Here is a 25,441-nt window from a genome sequence, read left to right on the forward strand (position 1 = left end):
GGCGGATCAACAAAATCAATGTCCCTTTACAGCGGCCATGTTATGGCTGGCACCTGGCTTTCACTTATATTATTCAAAAGGGAAGTTATTTCTCTCTTACATTGGATGCAATGATTTACCAGGAACGCTGGAACAAAATGACTACCTGACAAATTATTTCCCTTTGAAATGTCTGGCACACAAGGACGTGATGTATCGGCATCGTTCTGCCATGTAATAACATTGTCAATATGGGAAAATGGCTTTTGTTGTGTTCCTACAATGCAACCACTCTGCATGTCTGCTCGGCTAATCTCGGTGTTCTGCGGGATTCTTTTGTCAATGGAAGGAAGTGTTTCTGTGTATCTTTCTTCAGCCCAGTTTCCTTTTTTCTCGGTTTACAGAAAATTCCCCAGACATTGGCACATGAAGCTGCGTGTGTAAAATCAGCACATCAATCTTTAATGTAGGGCTGTGACCACGGCAAGTGTAATACCATTTGCATAGTGGGCTAGTGACGTATTGTGCTTCTTTATATATGGCTTTACAGAATAGCTGGGCTAATTGGTTTTTAATCTCCAAAAGCATTTCCAAATTAAAAAGTCAGGATGATAACGGGGCTCTGCCGGGAGAAAGCTCCGGTGTTTGTATAACAGGGGGACATGGTGCTTTTACACAGAGTTACTGTAATGAAAGAAATCTCTTTTTATCTATGGCGCTACTGAATATTCATAGCACTAATTAGTTTCCTTTTTGTAATCTAACTGATTTACTTAGTAAAATATGCCTCTTAGCACTTGTTATCTAGGCTGCCTTCTCCCAGGAGCTTCCAATGTATTTCTGAATTAATGAGAAGTTTTATAGCATATTTGGTGAAAATAGTGCTGTGCAGTAGATATACAGTAAGTGGAGGCCCTGATAGAGAATGATGGATTGTTACTTCTCACTACTCAGAATAGCTAGCGGGCTACGTGCTGGCCGGCATCATGAGAACCATAAACTGTGCAGAGAGGAACCGTGGGGCTGCTGCTCCTCCGTACAACGTGAGCTCCACATTCTTTTATGCTTCGTGCTTTAGAATTGTTGTTGTTTTTACATTATTTATACATTTTATGTATCCTGCAGACTATGGTGGACAAATCTCTACAGTTTACTGCACATTTTTATTTTAAGCCCTTAAAAAAACAGAGGTAGAGTGTTAGATTCTGTATCTCTAGAAGGTTATTAAATTATTCCAGCTTTAATAATTCATTCTCGGCTAAATCCAGAGCAGAAAAGCAGAAAATATTTGTGTACATATATACATAAACAATTACAGTATGCCCTACTGATGGTAGTCATAATTCCTAAAGGGATCCTGCCAGCACTATTTATATATGAAAGTATTGCTATGGCTGGGTAGTCTCTTGTCCCACCATAATAATTATATTTCTTGTTCTTCTCATTGGGGAATATCGTAACCGTAGGATAGCTTGCCGCCACCTAGAGGCTGACACTATTAATGCAAGTAATTAATAATTGGTTCCTCCCCTGCAGACTAAACCTTACCTTCTAGAACCAGGTCTATGAGGCCTATAGGGGCCAGGTTAGGTGTTAACTTTTTTTTTTCTGATTTTTCTTTTTTCTTCTCCGGGACAGAGCATTCGAGTGTTCGTCTCTTTCCTTTCGCCTTAGCGGAACACTCCACCTTTTCTCTTTCATGAGGAGATTGCTCACCCTTCTTTAGGCACATCGCCTTTCGTTTTCCTGATAGGTTCTCATATAAGTGGATGTAGCCAGAAACTGTGCAACTCTGCCTGTCCCTCAAAGCTCCGATTGGATGCCTTGGGGTCATGATGGTAGGCTCTGGCAGACGTCCAACCGCCTCTAGGGTGATCTTTGCGCATTGGATTAGATCAGACATTAGCGAGGCTTACAGGACAGGTGCTAGTGCTCTACTATTTAGGGTTAGGGTACTGTCACACAATGCCATTTTTATCGCTACGACGGCACGATCCGTGACGTCGCAGCGTCGTATGATTATCGCTCCAGCGTCGTAGACTGCGGTCACACGTTGCAATCACGGCGCTGGAGCGATGCCGAAGTCCCCGGGTAACCAGGGTAAACATCGGGTTACTAAGCGCAGGGCCGCGCTTAGTAACCCGATGTTTACCCTGGTTACCAGCGTAAACGTAAAAAAACAAACAGTACATACTTACATTCCGGTGTCTGTCCCCCGGCGTTCTGCTTCTCTCCACTGTGTAAGCGCCATAGCCGGAAAGCACAGCGGTGACGTCACCGCGTCACCGCTGAGCTCGCTTTCCGGCCGGCAGGCGCTCACAGTGCAGAGAAGCTGAGACGCCGGAGGACAGACACCGGAATGTGAGTATGTACTGTTTGTTTTTTTTACGTTTACGCTGGTAACCAGGGTAAACATCGGGTTACTAAGCGCGGCCCTGCGCTTAGTTACCCGATGTTTACCCTGGTTACAAGCGAACACATCGCTGGATCGCTGTCACACACAACGATCCAGCGATGTCAGCGGGTGATCAAGCGACGAAAGAAAGTTCCAAACGATCTGCTACGACGTACGATTCTCAGCAGGGTCCCTGATCGCTGCTGCGTGTCAGACACTGCGATATCGTAACGATATCGCTAGAACGTCACGAATCGTACCGTCGTAGCGATGAAAGTGGCACTGTGTGACAGTACCCTTAGGGTGATTGTAAGAGCTTTCAGGGCAGTTCTTCATCAAGTATCAACCTTGCAGCTCTGTGAAGCAGCCATTTGCTTATCAGGGCATACCTTTTCCAAATTTCACAGGGTCCACACACTTGCTCCGGCAGATGCAAATCTGGGAGGAAGAAGTACATAGGGTTCAACCAAAGTAGGAGAAGAAGGGGAATTATCACACACCCAAAACGTAGCCACAATCACAGATAAATCCACCAAATGCCTTCTCAAATAACAACCACCAACAACATCCAGCTATGCAGCAAAAGCGAACTCTGAGATTCACTGATATGAGATAAAATTCAACTTTCCAATTTAAAACTATACCCACAATTCACCCTCTGAAGGTTAGTCAGAGGCTGACTAGTACAATACACAAACATAAACCCAACGTCTCAGCAAGGTATATAGGGTGAGTTGACAATCCACGCTCACTCTCCAAGCGTCTCGTTGAGACAAAAGGCTTGGAGGGTGAGTGTTGGTTGTCACCTCACCCTATATACATTGCTGAGACGCTGGATTTATGTTTATGTCCTGTATTTGACAGCCTCTGACTAACCTTCAGATGGTGAATTGTGGGTATACTTTTAAACTGGATTAAATAAAGTTGAATTTTATCACAGTGAATCTTCTAATCAAGGGATAATTTATATATTTTTTCAGTGAATTATTTTTTTATTCAAAAGCTAACTCTGACAATCAGTCCTTTCCAGGGCCCAGATTATGTAGGAGATGGTAGTGGCTAACAGTGAACAGCTGAGCCTTAATGCGGGAAAGATTCCAGGAGCTCTCAACTAAGCACATTAACCCCTGCACTGCTAAAAAAAAAAAAAAAAAATCTGCACAGTTGAACATGAAGGTGAAATGCTTCTAATTAGTGCAGGACTAGGAGAAATCAGACGCCTTCGGTCTTCTGGCTCCTCTGTCATGGTAAACTCACGACACTGCCATTGTACTATTCATATTATTGTTATGGCTAGTTTTCATAGGAGACCAGTAGTTTTATAATAATCTATTAGTCTACAATGCTATAGTATTGCAGTATATTGTGTAAGAGATCAAGCAAATTCAAGTCCAGAAAAAGACTAATTAAAAGTTAAGAAAAAAATATAAAAAAAGTATAGTGAAATATAAAAGTTTAAATCTCCTAAGGCTATGTGCACACTTTGCGGCATGCTCTGCGGGTTCTCCCACAGCGGAATTGATAAATCTGCAGGGCAAAACCGCTGCGGTTATCCCTGGAGATTTATCGCGGTTTGTTTTGCGATTTCCGCTGCGGGATTACTCCTATACTATTGATGCTGCATATGCAGCAATATGCAGCATCAATAGTAATGTTAAAAATAATAAAAATTGGTTAAATACTCACCCTCTGATGTCCGGATCTCCTCGGCGCTGCACGCGGCGCTCCGGTTCCAAAGATGCTGTGCCGAGAAGGACCTTCGTGACGCCACGGTCATGTGACCGCGACGTCACCGCAGGTCCTGCTCGCACTGAGACCGGACGGCCGCGTGCAGCGCTGAGAGGTGAGTATAGCATCATTTTTTATTTTAATTCTTTTTTTTTACACTATTTATGCTTCCCAGGGCCTGGAGGAGAGTCTCCTCTCCTCCACCCCGGGTAGCAACCGCACATTATTCGCTTACTTCCCGCATCGTGGGCACAGCCCCATGCGGGAAGTAAGCAGATCAATGCATTTCTATGGGTGCAGAATCGCTGCGATTCTGCACAAAGAAGTGACATGCTGCGGGTTGTAAACCGCTGCGTTTCTGTGCGGTTTTTCCCGCAGCATGTGCACTGCGGTTTGCGGTTTCCATAGGGTTTACATGTTAATGTAAACGCTATGGAAACTGCTGCGGACCCGCAGCATCAAAATCGCCGCGGATCCGCGGTAAAACCCGCAAAGTGTGAACATGGCCTAATTCTTCTCCATATGTAGAAATTGACCATATTTAGTATTGCTATGTTTACAATTGCACAAACTAATAAAATGAAAAAATAAATAAATAAATACTGACTCTAAGGCTATGTGCACACGTAAGAAAAGAGGTGTAGAATTTTCTGCACAAAATCTGCATCTCCTGGCAGAATCCGCAGCTGCGTTTTTTGTGCGTTTTTTATGCATTTTGAGTGCGTTTTTTGTGCGTTTTTAGTGCAGATTTTATTTCTATAATGGAGGGGTGCAGAAACGCTGCAGAACTGAACAAAAGAAGTGACATGCACTTCTTTGAAATCTGCAGCATTTCTGCTCAGATTTTTCCGCACCATATGCACAGTTTTTTTTTTCACATTGATTTACATTGTACTGTAAATCACAGTGCAGTTCTGCAGCGTTTCTGCTGCAGAAAAATCTGCTGCAGATCTGCACCAATTCTGCACTAAATCTGCATCGTGTGCACATACCCTGAAATGGTACTGATAAAAATGTTTTCTTAGCACACAAAAACAAGCCCTTACACAGGTCCATCAATAGAAAAAAAAATTGCAGATCCCAGATAATGATAACATAAACCAATTTTTTTGTTTTATATTTTTTTATCCAATAAAATATATAAAAATTAAAACCTTTTAAGTTTTGTATCACTGTAATCATACAATCATACTGACCTGCAGAATCATGTTGCCTAGCCATATTTACCGCAATAGAAACACTCCCACCCAACACTTAAAAAAAAAAAAAAGAAAAACAAGCAAAAAAAAAAAAACAACTATTGCTTTTGTCTCTTTAAGAAATTTTATCACACTTGTATTTTATTTGTTGTTTATTTAGTAGAATATATGGTAAAGTGAATGGTGGCATTGAAAACTACTACACTTTTAGTGGTAATGTGGCTTTTTTGATGGAAAAAATAACGTTATGGCTACAAGAAGAAGGGGAAACAAAATCACCTGGTCTTTAAGGTGTTAATAAACTACAGTATAGACGTTGCTAATATGGTTCAGATGTTGAGCTGCAATCTCCTGTCCTACATCTTGACAGGTTCTATACTGATTTGTGTAAAGCACAGAACGGGATTTCCTATGTCAGCACCTGAACAGTTCTGCACATGAAAGAAGTTAACTATGGGATCATTTCAATAGCGAAGCCATCTTTTCTTTCACAGCAAATAAGAGAAAACTGAAAAAACATTGGTTGAGGCTATGTGCACACGTTGCGGATTAGGCTTAGGAATTTCTGGTGCGCATTCTGTCTCTCCTGGCAGAAAACGCACCTGCGGTTTTTTGTGCGGTTCCGCAGCGTTTTTTTTTGTGCGTTTTTGCTGCGGTTTTCTTGCAGATTTGCTGCGGTTTTTACCCCTGCGGTTTTCTATAATGGAGTGGGTACAAAAACGCTGCAGATTCACATGCTCTTTCTTTAAAACCGCAGTGTTTCCGCAGCGGATTTTCCGCAAAGTGTGCACAGCATTTTTTTTTTCATTGATTTACATTGTACTGTAAATCAATTGCTGATCTGCAGCGTTTCTGCACCTCAAAAAACGCTGCGGATCCGCAGCAAATCCGCAACATGTGCACATACCCTAAGAGTCCGGGGCAACCTCAGATTTTGAACACATCGGACTCTTACCTATAGAGCAGACTCCTTGTTCTCTGCACTCTACCAGGTTAGGCTATTTTCACACTAGCGTCGTGCACTGCACGTCGCTATGCGTCGTTTTGCAGAAAAAACGCATCCTGCAAAAGTGCTTGCAGGATGCGTTTTTTTCTCCATAGACTTTTATTAGCGACGCATTGCCACACGTCGCAACCGTCATGCGACGGTTGCGTCGGACCATCGCCACCAAAAAGCGTTGCTTGTAACGTTTTTTGGTGCGTCGTCTGCAGCATTTCCGACCGCGCATGCACGGCCGGAACTCCGCCCCCGCCTCCCCGCACCTCACAATGGGGCAGCGGATGCGTTGGAAAACTGCATCCGCTGCCCCCGTTGTGCGGCGCATTCACAGCTAGCGTCGGTATGCCGCAACGTTGCATAGCGACGTGCAGTGCACGACGCTAGTGTGAAAGTAGCCTTAGGGATATATGTCCTGTAAAATGTCCGTAGGAACCCACATACGTGGCGCCGCTCTAAAATCAGATTGTCTGACATTACTTTATGCTGCTGTCGAAGAAAGGTTCATGTTTATCATAGTCATGAAATGAAGCAATTTACGGTATTTATAAAGGGGTAATCCGTAGCATGGTTTCTTGGACCCGGTGTTCCATGCTGTTAGTTTTATAGCAGTAAATGGGGAGAGAGGTTCTCTTCAATCCTATTTACTTTCCTTAAAGAGGTATTCTTAATGTTTGCCCTATCTGTGGAATTCGGAACAACTGGGGGTCCTACTCGATCACTCGCACTTCCTTTCCATTCATTCTTATTAGTGTTCCAAAGGTGAGTCAAGCATAGCGCTCAGCAATCTCCTACACTCTCATTAATAAAGAAGCATCAGTGCACATGATTGACTACCGCTCCATTCAGCCGGACTCTTCAGAGGCCCTGATCTAAAGATCGATGGGGGCCCCAGCAGTCGGACCCCCAGCGATCAGGACGCCATCCCACGAATAAGGGATAACTTTCAATCATGAGAACACCCTTTTAATGTTTACACAGCACAGCTTTTCCCAATAATTATTTTGAACAGTGAGTGACAAAACTCAGATAAAATTGAGAACAGTAATTGGGCGTTTTCATCTTTGCCCGAGCTGCTGTGTTAATCAGTTGTCTCTCATTTAATGTACCGGTAATACACACACTGCTGTAATTGGCATCCTCTACCTGTGAGACCATCAGACAATCGCTATTTTTATATGTAAAAATTACAATAGAGATTTTTGTTTCTTAACACTAAGCCATATCTGTCTTCAGACATCTGGCAACCAAGTTATCCCACAATAAAGGAACCTGACGTTCATTAAAGGAAAACATGATCTAACAGACTAATTATAGTTAGGTGCAGTGAAGTAAACACGACTGGAATGTCTCTGTGGACCACACGGGAAGTAAACTCTGTTCTTTAGATCAAATTTTACTTTACATAGGCAAAATTAATATTTTAAGCCAAACATTATGCTATGAATAAAATAAGTGCTTGTTTACGTTCTGAATTAACCGCCTTCAAGTTTGAATTAAATCCTGTCACTAGAAGGCTTTGGACATCATTTGTATGTACTAGATCGTGGCCCTATTCTAACGCATCGGGTATTCTAGAATATGTATGTATGTATGTATATAGCAGCCACATAGTATATAGCACAGCCCACGTAACACAGACAGCCATGTAGTATATAGCACAGCCATGTAGTATATAGGAGCCACGTAGTATATAACACAGCCGACGTAGTATGTAGCACAGCCCACGTAGTATATAGCACAGCCACGTAGTATATAGTAGCCACGTATATAACACAGCCACATAGTATATAACACAGCCCACGTAATATATAGCAGCCACGTAGTATATAACACAGCCATTTAGTATATAGGAGCCACGTAGTATATAGCACAGCCACATAGTATATAACACAACCCACGCAGTATATAGCACAGCCCACGCAGTATATAACACAGCCCACTTAACACAGACAGCCACGTAGTATATAGCACAGCCACATAGTATATAACACAACCCACGCAGTATATAGCACAGCCCACGCAGTATATAACACAGCCCACTTAACACAGACAGCCACGTAGTATATAGCACAGCCACATAGTATATAGCACAGCCACGTAGTATATAGCAGCCACTTAGCATATAGCAGCCACTTAGTATATAACACTGCCCACATAATATATAGCGCAGCCCACGTAATATATAACACTGCCCACGTAATATATAACACTGCCCACGTAGTATATAACACAGCCCACGCAGTATATAACACAGCCCACGCAGTATATAACACAGCCCACGCAGTATATAACACAGCCCACGCAGTATATAACACAGCCCACGCAGTATATAACACAGCCCACGCAGTATATAACACAGCCCACGCAGTATATAACACAGCCCACGCAGTATATAACACAGCCCACGCAGTATATAACACAGCCCACGCAGTATATAACACAGCCCACGCAGTATATAACACAGCCCACGCAGTATATAACACTGCCCACGCAGTATATAACACTGCCCACGCAGTATATAACACTGCCCACGCAGTATATAACACTGCCCACGCAGTATATAACACTGCCCACGCAGTATATAACACTGCCCACGCAGTATATAACACTGCCCACGCAGTATATAACACTGCCCACGCAGTATATAACACTGCCCACGCAGTATATAACACTGCCCACGCAGTATATAACACTGCCCACGCAGTATATAACACTGCCCACGCAGTATATAACACTGCCCACGCAGTATATAACACTGCCCACGCAGTATATAACACTGCCCACGCAGTATATAACACTGCCCACGCAGTATATAACACTGCCCACGCAGTATATAACACTGCCCACGCAGTATATAACACTGCCCACGCAGTATATAACACTGCCCACGCAGTATATAACACTGCCCACGCAGTATATAACACTGCCCACGCAGTATATAACACTGCCCACGCAGTATATAACACTGCCCACGCAGTATATAACACTGCCCACGCAGTATATAACACTGCCCACGCAGTATATAACACTGCCCACGCAGTATATAACACTGCCCACGCAGTATATAACACTGCCCACGCAGTATATAACACTGCCCACGCAGTATATAACACTGCCCACGCAGTATATAACACTGCCCACGCAGTATATAACACTGCCCACGCAGTATATAACACTGCCCACGCAGTATATAACACTGCCCACGCAGTATATAACACTGCCCACGCAGTATATAACACTGCCCACGCAGTATATAACACTGCCCACGCAGTATATAACACTGCCCACGCAGTATATAACACTGCCCACGCAATATATAGCACAGCCCACGTAGTATATAGCACAGCCCACGTAGTATATAGCAGCCACGCAGTATATAACACTGCCCACGCAGTATATAACACTGCCCACGCAATATATAGCACAGCCCACGTAGTATATAACACTGCCCACGTAGTATATAGCAGCCACGCAGTATATAACAGCCCAAGTACTATATAGCAGTGTGGGCACCATATCCCCGTTAAAAAAAAAATAAAAAAAAAAAATAGTTATATACTCACCCTCCGGCGGCCCCCGGATCCAGGCGAGGCGTTTAACGATGCTCCTCGCGACGCTCCGGTCCCAGAAATGCATTGCGGTCTTGCGAGATGATGACGTAATGGTCTCGCGAGAGCGCTACGTCATCATCTCGCGAGAGCGCAATGCATGGCCCAGAGCGTCGCGAGGAACAGGAAAGGCGCCGGAAGGTGAAAATAGCACGATTTTTTTTCTTTTATTATTATTATTTTGAACATTAGATCTTTTTACTATTGATGCTGCATAGGCAGCATCAATAGTAAAAAGTTTGTCACATAGGGTTAATAGCAGTGGTAACAGACTGCGTTACACCGCGTTATGCCATGGTGTAACGCAGTCGGTTTAACGGACTGCTACAATGCTATGTGGGTGGCGGGCGCTGACTGGGAGGGGAGTATTGAGGGGGCACTGAGTGCAGGGGTGTGGGGAGCGGCCATTTCACTGCCGGACTGTGCCCGTCGCTGATTGGTCGCGGCCAGCTGGCCGCGACCAATCAGCGACTTGGGATTTCTGTGACAGACAGAAAGACCGACAGAAAGACAGAAGTGACCCTTAGCCAATTATATAGTAGATATGTATGTATATATACAGGTCCTTCTAAAAAAATTAGCATATAGTGTAAAATTTCATTATTTACCATAATGTAATGATTACAATTAAACTTTCATATATTATAGATTAATTATCCACCAACTGAAATTTGTCAGGTCTTTTATTGTTTTAATACTGATGATTTTGGCATACAACTCCTGATAACCCAAAAAACCTGTCTCAATAAATTAGCATATCAAGAAAAGGTTCTCTAAACGACCTATTACCCTAATCTTCTGAATCAACTAATTAACTCTAAACACATGCTAAAGATACCTGAGGCTTTTAAAAACTCCCTGCCTGGTTCATTACTCAAAACCCCCATCATGGGTAAGACTAGCGACCTGACAGATGTCAAGAAGGCCATCATTGACACCCTCAAGCAAGAGGGTAAGACCCAGAAAGAAATTTCTCAACAAATAGGCTGTTCCCAGAGTGCTGTATCAAGGCACCTCAATGGTAAGTCTGTTGGAAGGAAACAATGTGGCAGAAAACACTGTACAACGAGAAGAGGTGACTGGACCCTGAGGAAGATTGTGGAGAAGGACCGATTCCAGACCTTGGGGAACCTGAGGAAGCAGTGGACTGAGTCTGGTGTGTCAGGAAATGGGCTACAGGTGCCGCATTCCCCAGGTAAAGCCACTTTTGAACCATAAACAGCGGCAGAAGCGCCTGACCTGGGCTACAGAGAAGCAGCACTGGACTGTTGCTAAGTGGTCCCAAGTACTTTTTTCTGATGAAAGCAAATTTTGCATGTCATTCGGAAATCAAGGTGCCAGAGTCTGGAGGAAGACTGGGGAGAAGGAAATGCCAAAATGCCTGAAGTCCAGTGTCAAGTACCCACAGTCAGTGATGGTGTGGGGTGCCATGTCAGCTGCTGGTGTTGGTCCACTGTGTTTCATCAAGGGCAGGGTCAATGCAGCTAGCTATCAGGAGATTTTGGAGCACTTCATGCTTCCATCGGCTGAAATGCTTTATGGAGATGAAGATTTCATTTTTCAGCACGACCTGGCACCTGCTCACAGTGCCAAAACCACTGGTAAATGGTTTACTGACCATGGTATTACTGTGCTCAATTGGCCTGCCAACTCTCCTGACCTGAACCCCATAGAGAATCTGTGGGATATTGTGAAGAGAAAGTTGAGAGACGCAAGACCCAACACTCTGGATGAGCTTAAGGCCGCTATTGAAGCATCCTGGGCCTCCATAACATCTCAGCAGTGTCACAGGCTGATTGCCTCCATGCCACGCCGCATTGAAGCAGTCATTTCTGCCAAAGGATTCCCGACCAAGTATTGAGTGCATAACTGAACATTATTATTTGATGGTTTTTTTGTTTGTTATTAAAAAACACTTTTATTTGATTGGACGGGTGAAATATGCTAATTTATTGAGACAGGTTTTTTGGGTTATCAGTAGTGTTGAGCGATACCGTCCGATACTTGAAAGTATCGGTATCGGAAAGTATCGGCCGATACCGGCAAAATATCGGATCCAATCCGATACCGATACCCGATACCAATACAAGTCAATGGGACTCATGTATCGGACGGTATTCCTGATGGTTCCCAGGGTCTGAAGGAGAGGAAACTCTCCTTCAGGCCCTGGGAACCATATAAATGTGTAAAAGAAAGAATTAAAATAAAAAATATCGCTATACTCACCTGTCCGACGCAGCCGGGACTTCAGCGAGGGAACCGGCAGCGTTGTTTGTTTAAAATTCGCGCTATTACTTGGTTACGTGAATTCCCGGCTTGTGATTGGTCAGGTCGGCCATGTTGCCGGGACGCGGACCAATCACAGCAAGCCGTGACGAAATTACGTCACGGCTTGCTGTGATTGGTCCGCGTCCCGGCAATATGGCCGCCCTGACCAATCACAAGCCGTGACGTCACGGGAGGCTGGACACGCGCTCATTTTAAAATGGGCGCGTGTCCAGCCTCCCGTGACGTCACGGCTTGTGATTGGTTGCGCCGCGGTCAACCAATCACAAGCCGGGAGGCTGGACGCGCTCATTTTAAAATGGGCGCGTGTCCAGCCTCCCGTGACGTCACGGCTTGTGATTGGTTGCGCCGCGGTCAACCAATCACAAGCCGGGAGGCTGGACGCGCTCATTTTAAAATGGGCGCGTGTCCAGCCTCCCGTGACGTCACGGCTTGTGATTGGTTGCGCCGCGGTCAACCAATCACAAGCCGGGAGGCTGGACGCGCTCATTTTAAAATGGGCGCGTGTCCAGCCTCCCGTGACGTCACGGCTTGTGATTGGTTGCGCCGCGGTCAACCAATCACAAGCCGGGAGGCTGGACGCGCTCATTTTAAAATGGGCGCGTGTCCAGCCTCCCGTGACGTCACGGCTTGTGATTGGTCCGCGTCCCGGCAATATGGCCGCCCTGACCAATCACAGCAAGCCGTGACGTAATTTCGTCACGGCTTGCTGTGATTGGTCCGCGTCCCGGCAACGTGGCCGACCTGACCAATCACAAGCCGGGAATTCACGTAACCAAGTAATAGCGCGAATTTTAAACAAACAACGCTGCCGGTTCCCTCGCTGAAGTCCCGGCTGCGTCGGAGAGGTGAGTATAGCGATATTTTTTATTTTAATTCTCTCTTTTACACATTTTAACATTAATGTTGTTGCGATACCCGATACCCGATACCACAAGAGTATCGGAATCCCGGTATCGGAATTCCGATACAGCAAGTATCGGCCGATACCCGATACTTGCAGCATCGGAATGCTCAACACTAGTTATCAGGAGTTGTATGCCAAAATCATCAGTATTAAAACAATAAAAGACCTGACAAATTTCAGTTGGTGGATAATGAATCTATAATATATGAAAGTTTAATTGTAATCATTACATTATGGTAAATAATGAAATTTTACACTATATGCTAATTTTTTGAGAAGGACCTGTATATATATATATATGTATATAGAGCAGTAGCCAGGGGCGAGGTACTCATCTCTTGCACCCCGATATAGTACATGAAAGTGGGGGTCCTGTCTGGGTGTGTGGACTTGTTCTCTGAGGGTGCTACGCCCGTGCAGGCCACATGTAACCGATGTTGCTGGTTTGCCAGGACCAGGTGTTGGACAGCTCAATGAGGGAGGCCAGTATTTGAAAATAAACTTTTTACTGAACTGTTACTTGGTAAGGATTATATACAAGAGATAGCTGGTACACAATCTAATGAACGTTTTCTTTACAATTCAAAGCATTTTCTACTCACAGATTTATTCCTCTTCTATTGTTTTCATTTCTTTACTTTTCCTCTTTACTTTCTCTGCTTGGTCCTCTGTCTCCACAGTTTCTCACTATTTCACCACAACCCAGCTCAGCTTTACAGTCCTGCTTAGCAAGAGTCCTGTACTCGCCCTGCGCCTTCGCGTCTTGTTTCCCCTTAGGGTGCCAGTATGGCCGGACTTAGCTTCAAGTTCTCTGAAGTTCTGGAATGCCGACCTGACACTTTCTACTCATCTCACGCACCCAGTCCTGTCTAGGCCTGGTACCGTCAAAAGTTATAAACTTTGAACCTTTCTGCTATGTGTCCTCTCCCAGGACCCATCTCCGATCTATCATTCGTTCTCTTAGTCACTTCTTCTCAGGATATCGCTATCTCTTTCCTTTGGTCTCCTTTCACTTTAGGGACACCCCTAGAACGCGGCGCTGCTCACAATGGACCTTAGGACCTGGAGTGCATAGAAAGAAATTGTCACTTTCCCTTCAACTTATCCCCTTCAACTCTGAGCTAGTCCCTAACATTAACTCTCACTATTCCTACTGTCAAGCTACACACACTATCAATATTGCTAACACCTTTAACGCACATCACAATTCACATTACATTTCACATTACATTACATAACATTTAAATTTGTTTCTTCAAGTGGGAACGTAGGCAAAGTGTCAATCTCTCTCTCTACCTAATATTTATATATATATATATATATATATATATATATATATATATATATATATATATATATATATATATATATATATATATATAAATAAACAAACCGCTTGGCAGCTAATCTCGTGGTCTAGCAATCTCAGACACTATTGATTTGTGATTCGCAACATCTGGGATGGAGTTTTGAAAGCACAAGCACCCAGAGAACACTAAAGAAATGTCCAGTTGGACTGCAAGGAGAGAATTCCCATACTTCCGTCTAATAGCAGCAATTGTGAAATATTTCTGCAATGGAGCATCAGAGCTAAAAATGGAAAATAGAAGAACCAGTAGAGCGCATGGATTTTTTAAGATATTTAACTCAATTTTTTGAACATGTGACAGATCATCTTGAAATTGTATGTGCAACTAAATATTTTATTTTTATTGTTCGTTTGCATCCTAAATGCAGAGTAAAGCAACTTTCTAAATAGTTTTCTTTAGTTTTTCTTGCAAATCCATCAGATTTCTTCCTCCTGGTTCTGACGACTCTCTTCTCTACATCTACCTTTTTTTCGGTGATAGAGAGAGCTTCAGGGAATTGAGGGTCATGCACAAATTTTCACAACGTGGAGAGGAAAGAAAATATACCTGTGAGGCAAAGAAAAGGGATGTAGAAAAGGAGGAAAGTATATGAAGAGAAAATAGGTGCAGAATAGAAGCTGTGCTTTTATGAGCTAGTGAATTTGTTTGCAGCCTGTGTTACTGGGAGGGACACTCACAAGAGAAAAAATTGAAACTTTGATCAGACTGCAAATTGCATATCAATGAGTCTGAAAATTAATGAATAGATAGATGAAGACTGCAGATTAAAAATAAGTACAATTTTAATAAATAAATGTAACCATTATCATATAAAAACAATACATATATGTTCCATACATATGTTTTAAACAAGGTTTCAACGATCAGCAAGGGTTGTGCCAAAACATTTGGATCAAAGTAATTCAACCATTAGGTGGTGTAAATGGGCTAGACAGTCTAAATATGTGCCATCAAACAGCATTGAGCCATTTTAATAAATGTGGCCGATTTTAGGATTATTTACTCTACCGTAAGTTTGCAGTGTCTAAAAGTTAGAAAGTTTTAGTAAATCAGCCCAACTGTATATTTAAATACTGAATAGAAATATTAAGATACTGTAATCTAAGTCTCCTCATGGTCTGCTCTTGGTTACAAAAGAGAAGTATAATGTGCAAAAGACGAGAAATTATATGTTGACAGATGGCTAATGCGGAACATTATAAAGATTCTTTGTTGTTTTATTGAATAATGGAGGCAATCAATATATTTAAAAGTTCTTGGTAGAATGTAGACACCCAATGGTTGGTGAGACTGACGTTTTTTCCCTAAAGGTACCGTCACACTCAGCAACGCTGCAGCGATATAGACAACGAGCCAATCGCTGCAGCGTCGCTGTTTAGGTCGCTGTAGAGATGTGAAACACAGCAGCTCCAGAACGATGCAGGAGCGATCCTGTGACGTAACGGTGACTCACTTATCGTTCTCACAGGTCGTTAGCTCCATGTAAAACATTGCTGGCGTCGTTGCTTTTGCTGTCAAACACGAAGATACACGCTGATCTGACGGCAAAATAATAATAATAATAATAATTTTTATTTATATAGCGCCAACATATTCCGCAGCGCTTTACAACTTATAGAGGGGACTTGTACAGACAATAGACATTACAGCATAACAGAAATCACAGTTCAAAATAGATACCAGGAGGAATGAGGGACCTGCTCGCAAGCTTACAAACTATGAGGAAAAGGGAGACACGAGAGGTGGATGGTAACAATTGCTTTAGTTATTTGGACCAGCCATAGTGTAAGGCTCGGGTGTTCATGTAAAGCTGCATGAACCAGTTAACTGCCTAAGTATGTAGCAGTAAAGACACAGAGTGCTATTAACTGCATAAAGTGTATGAGAACACGATGCAAGGAACCTGATTATGTGTTTTGTTTTTTTTTCTATTTTTAATAGGCCACACAGGGATAGTTAGGTTAATGCGTTGAGGCGGTAGGCCAGTCTGAACAAATGCGTTTTTAGGGCACACTAAAAACTGTGGGGATTGGGGATTAATCGTATTAACCTAGGTAGTGCATTCCAAAGAATCGGCGCAGCACGTGTAAAGTCTTGGAGACGGGAGTGGGAGGTTCTGATTATTGAGGATGCTAACCTGAGGTCATTAGCGGAGCGGAGGGCACGGGTAGGGTGGTAGACTGAGACCAGAGAGGAGATGTAGGGTGGTGCTGAGCCATGGAGTGCTTTGTGGATGAGGGTAGTAGTTTTGTACTGGATTCTGGAGTGGATGGGTAGCCAGTGTAATGACTGGCACAAGGTAGAGGCATCGGTGTAACGGTTGGTGAGGAATATGATCCTGGCAGCAGCATTCAGGACAGATTGGAGCGGGGAGAGTTTGGTAAGAGGGAGGCCGATTAGTAGAGAGTTACAATAGTCCAGACGGGAATGAATAAGAGAAACAGTAAGAGTTTTTGCAGAGTCGAAAGTAAGAAAAGGGCGAATTCTAGAAATGTTTTTGAGATGCAAATAAGAAGAGCGAGCCAGTGATCGGATGTGGGGGGTGAATGAAAGCTCGGAATCAAGGATAACCCCAAGGCAGCGGGCATGTTGCTTTGGAGTAATGGTGGAACCACACACGGAGATGGCAATGTCAGGCAAAGGTAGGTTAGTAGAGGGAGAGAACACGAGGAGTTCAGTTTTTGACAGGTTCAGTTTCAGATAGAGGGAGGACATGATGTTAGAGACAGCGGTAAGACAATCACTGGTGTTTTCTAAGAAGGTCGGAGTGAAAGCAGGAGAAGAGGTGTATAATTGGGTGTCGTCAGCATAGAGATGGTACTGGAAACCAAATCTACTGATTGTTTGTCCAATAGGGGCAGTATACAAAGAGAAGAGGAGGGGGCCTGGGACTGATCCTTGAGGAACCCCAACAGTAAGGGGAAGGTGAGAGGAGGAGGAACCAGCAAAACATACAGTGAAGGATCGGTCAGAGAGATAGGAGGAGAACCAAGAGAGAACGGTGTTCTTGATGCCGATGGAGCGGAGCATAGTGAGGAGGAGCTGATGATCCACAGTGTCGAATGCTGCGGAAAGATCCAATAGAATTAGCATGGAGTAGTGACCATTAGATTTAGCTGTTAGTAGGTCATTAGAGACTTTAGTGAGGGCAGTTTCAGTAGAGTGTAAAGAGCGGAAGCCAGATTGAAGAGGGTCGAGAAGAGAGTTATCTGAGAGATAGCGGGTAAGACGGGAGTGGACCAGGCGTTCCAGGAGTTTAGAGATGAAGGGAAGATTAGAGACAGGTCTATAATTAGCGGCACAGTTTTGGTCGAGGGAGGGTTTTTTAAGTAATGGATGTATGATGGCATGCTTAAATGAGGAGGGAAAAATACTGGAAGTGAGGGAAAGGTTGAATATTTTTGTTATGTGAGAGGTGACAAAATAAAGTTCTGGACTTCTAGCTCCGACCAGCGATATAACAGTGGGATCCAGATCGCTGCTGCGTGTCAAACACAACGAGATCGCTAACCAGGACGCTGCAACGTCACAGATCGTTGTCGTTCTCGTTGTAAAGTTGCTGAGTGTGAAGGTACAGTTAAGTCCATATATATTTGGACAGAGACAACATTTTTCTAATTTTGGTTATAGACATTACCACAATGAATTTTAAACAAAACAATTCAGATGCAGTTGAAGTTCAGCCTTTCAGCTTTCATTTGAGGGTATCCACATTAAAATTGAATGAAGGGTTTAGGAGTTTCAGCTCCCTAACATGTGCCACCCTGTTTTTAAAGAGACCAAAAGTAATTGGACAGATTAAATAATTTTAAATAAAATGTTCATTTCTAGTACTTGGTTGAAAACCCTTTGTTGGCAATGACTGCCTGAAGTCTTGAACTCATGGACATCACCAGGTTCTGTGTTTCCTCCTTTTTGATGCTCTGCCAGGCCTTCACTGCGGTGGTTTTCAGTTGCTGTTTGTTTGTGGGCCTTTCTGTCTGAAGTTTAGTCTTTAACAAGTGAAATGCATGCTCAATTGGGTTGAGATCAGGTGACTGACTTGGCCATTCAAGAATATTCCACTTCTTTGCTTTAATAAACTCCTGGGTTGCTTTGGCTTTATGTTTTGGGTCATTGTCCATCTGTAGTATGAAACAACGACCAATCAGTTTGGCTGCATTTGGCTGGATCTGAGCACATAGTATGTCTCTGAATACCTCAGAATTCATCCGGCTGCTTCTGTCCTGTGTCACATCATCAATAAACACTAATGACCCAGTGCCACTGGCAGCCATGCATGCCCAAGCCATCACACTGCCTCTGCAGTGTTTTACAGATGATGTGGTATGCTTTGAATCATGAGCTGTACCACGCCTTCGCCATACTTTTCTCTTTCCATCATTCTGATAGAGGTTGATCTGTCCAAAGAATGTTCTTCCAGAACTGTGCTGGCTTTTTTAGATGTTTTTTAGCAAAGTCCAGTCTAGCCTTTTTATTCTTGATGCTTATGAGTGGCTTGCACCGTGCAGTGAACCCTCTGTATTTACTTTCATGCAGTCTTCTCTTTATGGTAGATTTGGATATTGATACGCCGACCTCCTGGAGAGTGTTGGTCACTTGGATGGCTGTTGTGAAGGGGTTTCTCTTCACCATGGAGATTATTCTGCCATCATCCACCACTGTTGTCTTCCGTGGGCGCCCAGGTCTTTTTGCATTGATGAGTTCACCAGTGCTTTCTTTCTTTCTCAGGATGTACCAAACTGTAGATTTTGCCACTCCTAATATTGTAGCAATTTCTCGGATGGGTTTTTTCTGTTTCCGCAGCTTAATGATGGCTTTTTTCACCTGCATGGAGAGCTCCTTTGACCACATGTTTACTTAACAGCAAAACCTTCCAAATGCAAGCACCACACCTCAAATCAACTCCAGGCCTTTTATCTGCTTAATTGAGAATGACATAACGAAGGGATTGCCCACACCTGTCCATGAAATAGCCTTGGAGTCAATTGTCCAATTACTTTTGGTCCCTTTAAAAACAGGGTGGCACATGTTAAGGAGCTGAAACTCCTAAACCCTTCATCCAATTTTAATGTGGATACCCTCAAATGAAAGCTGAAAGTCTGAACTTCAACTGCATCTGAATTGTTTTGTTTAAAATTCATTGTGGTAATTGTGGTAACCAAAATTAGAAAAATGTTGTCTCTGTCCAAATATATATGGACTTAACTGTACCTTAAGCCTCCTTGCTGCTTGTGAAATCTACAGACATCTTATTAAAAGAAACTGTATGAGATGTAAATACTGGAAGTAATTTATGTCCATGCGGGGCTGCATTTGCACAACGTCTATACATCATGAACAACTTTCTACAACTGACGTAAAATACATGACGATAGTAGATTTCTCACAGGCTGAAAGACATAAAAACAGTTTGTGTTGGCATAAATGTAAGCACCATGGATTTGGCTTTTCTCCAAAGACCACAGGTTTTAGGTTTGTTTCATTACAGGGAAAATTCCCAAGTAAACACAGGGTTTGGAAAATTGCTGCTTTAGTTTTCAGTATGATTTTCTAGCACAGCGTTGCCAGTGCAGCAAATAATAAACTTATTTCTTCTTTTACTATACTTATGTATGCCTAGGAGACCAGCGACATGTTTCACAGAAGTCTCAATTCCGCCTAATACAATTTTCTAAATGTATAAGCATTGAAGCAGAAGCGATAGATACCAGAGTCCATACATATATGTTTGGACCTCCATCTTTTGCTCTGATTACGAAAGGGTCAGAGGGAAACTGTTAAAACTGAAATCCTGGGTCACTAATTTTACTGCAATGTTTCTGTGTTGTACGGTTATGTATATCTTACAGGTACATAACTTTATAATAGAATATACATGTTACATGTTATACATCCCTGAATAAAAATAGATAAAATATAAATCTAAATCACATTTTATCACAAACCTTGCAAAAAATTATTTTTTATATCTTTTGTTATAGAAATCTGCTTCACCACTTATGAGCCATTATTCCCCTCCTCAATTTCTCATGATTCCCTATCACTCTGAAAATAAACAGCTCAAATCCTCCTTGCTAAAGACAAAATGGACTGTCATCACAGTGATTTGTCAGGTTACAGAGCATATTAAACTCTATTGAGAGGAGACGTGCAGGGCATTCAGCACAGCGAGACTCCAGACATTGACTGGCAGATCATGCTGTAGGATTCAGCAAATGTATTTCACTTCATTGCTGGATTCACAGCCACACAGTTCAGTATTGCTGTATAAGGCCGGGGTCACACTATCAGTATTTGGTCAGTATTTTACATCAGTATTTGTAGCCAAAACCAGGCGTGGAACAATCAGAGGAAAATTATAATAGAAACAAATCACCACTTCTGGATTTATCACCCACTCCTGGTTTTGGCTACAAATTCTGATGTAAAATACTGACCAAATACTGATAGTGTGACCCCGGCCTTAGGCTGGGTTCATATCGCTTTTGCCACTATGTTCAGTGGCTGTATCATTGATTATGTCTGAACCCCTGCAAAGTGTGATTCGGGCACATGAACCAACTGGGCAGTCAACTATAATGATACAGTCTGTGTGCTCTGTTGTGCATTATTTTTGGCCGTATACGCCTGTTGGAGGCAGGCAGCAAGACGTAGTTGACTATATCTTGCTGCCCGACTCAACTAGGCGTATACAGCCGAAAATGATGAATAGACGGCTTATTCTGAAAAGTCACCTGTAAGGACAAGTATGCTATAATCCAGTACTGATTGTCATAATAACCACTTTGCCTTTCTTTAACAGTTAGCGATGAGGAGGAGTTTAACTGCCCAGAAGAATCAAGTCCTACAAATTCTGAACATACTTCAGACACAGAGGTAATCTTTTAATACCAAATATATCTGACATTAAGATCTTTTCTAGTACGCGTGTTACTCTCCATATATTAATTAGACAAAATAATATGCATTGGCCCTAAACTGACTTGGGACCCATGTCCTTTGGGATGTCCTTTGGATGTCCGTGTCTTTGGGATCTGTGTTGTACAAATCCTGATTATGAACCCTATTATAATCTATGCATAGGTCATTTTGTACCTTTGTATACCTCGGTACTTCAAGAAAAAAAAATTCTTCATTGTGTACGGCTTCATTTCTAATCCCCCCCCAATAATCATTACTATTAAAATTGTTAATTTATTAAAGGGAACCTGTCACTCACCACTAAATGCAGTCCAGTGTACAGGCATCATGTAATAGAGCAGAGGGAGCTGAGCAGATTGATATATACCGTGGGGCAGCACGGTGGCTCAGTGGTTAGCACTGCAGCCTTGCAGCGCTGGAGTCCTGGGTTCTAATCCCACCAAGGACATCTGCAAGGAGTTTGTATGTTCTCCCCCAGTTTGCATGGGTTTCCTCCAAGTAATCCGGTTTCCTCCCACATTCCAAAGACATACTGATAGGGAATTTAGATGAGCCCCATTGGGGACAGTATGTGCAAAACTGTGAAGCGCTGCGGAATATGTTAGCACTATATAAAAATAAAGATTATTATTATTATTATACCGTATATACTCGTGTATAAGCCAAGTTTTTAAGCACTTTTTTTGTGCTGAAAATGCCCCCATCGACTTATACATGAGTCGTTGTCTCAGAAGACGGCAGGGGAGGGGAGCAGTGGGTGACTTGCAGTGAACATTCATTTCTCTTATAGCATGCGCACAGTGTCAGCAGCAATCGCCGGCTTCAAAGCAACTGCTGGGCTATCACGGGTGCCCGCTTATTAAAGGGCACCTGTCACCCCGTTTTTTCCGTATGAGAAAAAATACTGTTAAATAGGGCCTGAGCTGTGCATTACAGCAGTGTATTTTGTGGACCCCGATTCCCCACCTATGCTGCCAAAATACGTTACCAAAGTAGCCGTTTTCGCCTGTCAATCAGGCTGGTCTGGTCAAAAGGGCGTGGTGTCTTCCCCCAGATCTTGCTTAGTTTTCCGTTGGTGGCGTAGTGGTGTGCGCATGTCCAAGGTCCCGAATCCACTGCACAGGGGAGTGAAAAGAGCGCGATGTGTGCTATTTCATTGGTGATCGGTGGGGGCGGCCATCTTCCTTTGGCCGCGCGTGCGCAGAAGCGGCGCTCTGCTGGCCGCGGCTTCAGGAAAATGGCCGCGGGATGCTGCGCGTGCGCAGATGGAGATCGCGGCGGCCATTTTCCTGAAGCCGAGATGCGAATTCTGCTTCAGGAAAATGGCCGCCGCGATCTCCATCTGTGCACGCACGGCATCCCGCGGCCATTTTCCTGAAGCCGCGGCCAGCAGAGCGCCGCTTCTGCGCACGCGCGGCCAAAGGAAGATGGCCGCCCCCACCGATCACCAATGAAATAGTGCACATCGCGCTCTTTTCACTCCCCTGTGCAGTGGATTCGGGACCTTGGACGTGCGCACACCACTACGCCACCAACAAAAAACTAAGCAAGATCTGGGGGAAGACACCACGCCCTTTTGACCAGACCAGCCTGATTGACAGGCGAAAACGGCTACTTTGGTAACGTATTTTGGCAGCATAGGTGGGGAATCGGGGTCCACAAAATACACTTTTGTAATGCACAGCTCAGGCCCTATTTAACAGTATTTTTATCTCATACGGAAAAAACGGGGTGACAGGTGCCCTTTAAGGTAATGAATATTCACTTCTCTCCACTCCTATAGGCATGGAGAGAGGTGAATATTCATTACCTTACTTAGTGGGGACACGTGATTGCTTGGCTGCAGGAGCTGCTGGCACTGGAATGAGATGTTGTGAGGGCACGCAGGGAAGGTAACTAGGATGTTTTTTTTTTTTAATGCTTTTCTCATGGCGGCCATACATACAAGGATGGGGATAAGGAGCCATGCATACAAGGATGGGGATAAGGAGCCATGCATACAAGGATGGGGATAAGGAGCCATGCATACAAGGATAGGGATAAGGAGCCATGCAGACAAGGATGGGGATGAGGAGCCGTGCTTACAAGGATGGGAATAAGGAGCTATGCAGACTAGCATGGGAATAAGGAGCCATGCAGCCAAGGATGGGAATAAGGAGCCATACATGCAAGGATTGGAATAAGGAGCCATGCAGACAAGGATGGGGATAAGGAGCCGCCATGCAGACAAGGATGGGGATAAGGAGCCGCCATGCAGTCAAGGATGGGGATAAGGAGCCATGCAGACAAGGATAGGGATAAGGAGCCGCCATGCAGTCAAGGATGGGGATAAGGAGCCATGCAGACAAGGATGGGGATAAGGAGCCATGCAGACAAGGATGGGAATAAGGAGCCATGCAGACAAGGATGGGGATAAGGAGCCATGCATATCAGAGTAGGGATTAGGGAGCAATGCATACCCGGCTTATACTCGAGTAAATACCTTTTCCTAGTTTTTTTTAGGAAAAATAAGGTGCCTCGGCTAATACTCGGGTTGGCTTATTATTTATGTAACACCATTAATTCCATGGTGCTGTACATGAAAAGGGGTTACATACAAAGTTTATAGATGTCGTTTACAGTAAACAAATTTACAATGCAGAATGGTACAGAGGGAAGAGGACTCTGTCCTTGCGGACTTACATTCTATGGGATAATGGGGAAGAGACAGAAGGTCGGGGGTGCAGCAGCTTCGGGGGTGGTGAGGCGGCAGCTCGGGTGGTGATGAGGTGGCAGAATGGTTATTGCAGGCTGTAAGCTTTCATGAAGAGATGGGTTTTCAGGTTCCGTCTGAAGGATGCTCAAGTCTATACAGTAGTTTTATACAAAATATACAAAAAAAGGTTGCACTCTAACGTGCCAAAACACGTCAAATATGAAATACATGAAATATGAATAGCAAAATGGCTTTTTGAGGGGCGTGGCTATGTAAGCTGAGAGAGAGGACGCACCTTCTGGAGGCTCCCGTTATCCTGGTCTTAATCCTGCCATTAATCCCCCTGATTCGCAGTCCACACCGGCTGGAGAGGTGCTTCTGGACTTCGGGAGTCCGGTGACCCCCCTGAACGGCGACTTTGGAGCCCCAGGACGCCGGTGGCAGCAGCGGCCTGAATAGGCGGCGGAGTCTCTGAGTTGCGGCGGCCATCTTTGAGCGCAGCTCCGGCGGGAAGGACACAGCCGAGGCCAGGTGTATTCCCCTGAAACAGAGCGGACATCTGCACACAGCGGGGACGCTGTGGAACACCGAGGAGAAGAACAGGTGCCGGGTCCGGGCGGAGGGCGGTCCCTAGAAAGGCTGCAGCCATTATTACAGCGCGCACTCCAGCAGCAAGGAGAGCGGCCCTATATAGTACAGCCGCGGTGCAGCTCAGGAGGTGAGCCAAGAGCCTGCAATAATAAAGGGGTGGTGCGGTGTGTGCCCTGGAAGATTGGGCCCTGCACCCCCTTATCAGATAAACACCTGTCTGCGCCATAACCCTGGAGGGATTATCCCCCCTCCCTGCTGTTTTGCCTGTGGGGGCTGTGGGCTGTTCTGGGACTCGGTGCCTGGATAAATTCTTAGTTGCTGCTCCTACACATACTTGGTAATTCCGTGCCTAACTGCCTCCTTGAGGTATATCCTGGTGTCTGACTCTGCCCTGCTATTGGAGAATAGACTGCCATAACCACAAGCTTGATCCTTTTGTGGGGACCTTCTATTAGTCGCCATGCAACATTCTAAAGGAGGGGGGGCTGCTGAAAAGTTGAGGAAATATGCTAGAGAAGATACCCCTGACAATGTACGTACCCTCAGAAATAACCCCTCGCAGAATCAACGCAAAAATCGCCCTTCTGACAGTAATGAGGGAGGGGAACAAGGCGAACTCACTCTTAAGCAAGCATCTGAGCAATTGATGCAAGCTATATCCCTCACCAGGTCCTCTCTCACTGAGAAAATAGAAGACGTACGGTACATACTGAAGTGGGCCACTTGCGACATGATATGCAGGCTATGAGAGGACGTATC

The 25,441-nt window shown here is 44.1% G+C and overlaps 1 protein-coding gene across 1 annotated transcript in view; it reads left to right on the forward strand.

Annotated features, from left to right (window-relative positions):
• RAPGEF5 (Rap guanine nucleotide exchange factor 5) overlaps positions 1 to 25,441 on the forward strand; it is a 366,882-nt gene that overhangs the window by 167,680 nt on the left and 173,761 nt on the right. The window contains exon 8 of the mRNA XM_077268709.1: positions 21,278 to 21,351. Within this exon, the coding sequence (XP_077124824.1) occupies positions 21,278 to 21,351 (74 nt within the window). The remainder of the gene's footprint in view (positions 1 to 21,277; positions 21,352 to 25,441) is intronic.

The sequence above is a fragment of the Ranitomeya variabilis genome, chromosome 6, assembly GCF_051348905.1.
Source record: "Ranitomeya variabilis isolate aRanVar5 chromosome 6, aRanVar5.hap1, whole genome shotgun sequence".
Classification (NCBI taxonomy): Eukaryota; Metazoa; Chordata; class Amphibia; order Anura; family Dendrobatidae; genus Ranitomeya; species Ranitomeya variabilis.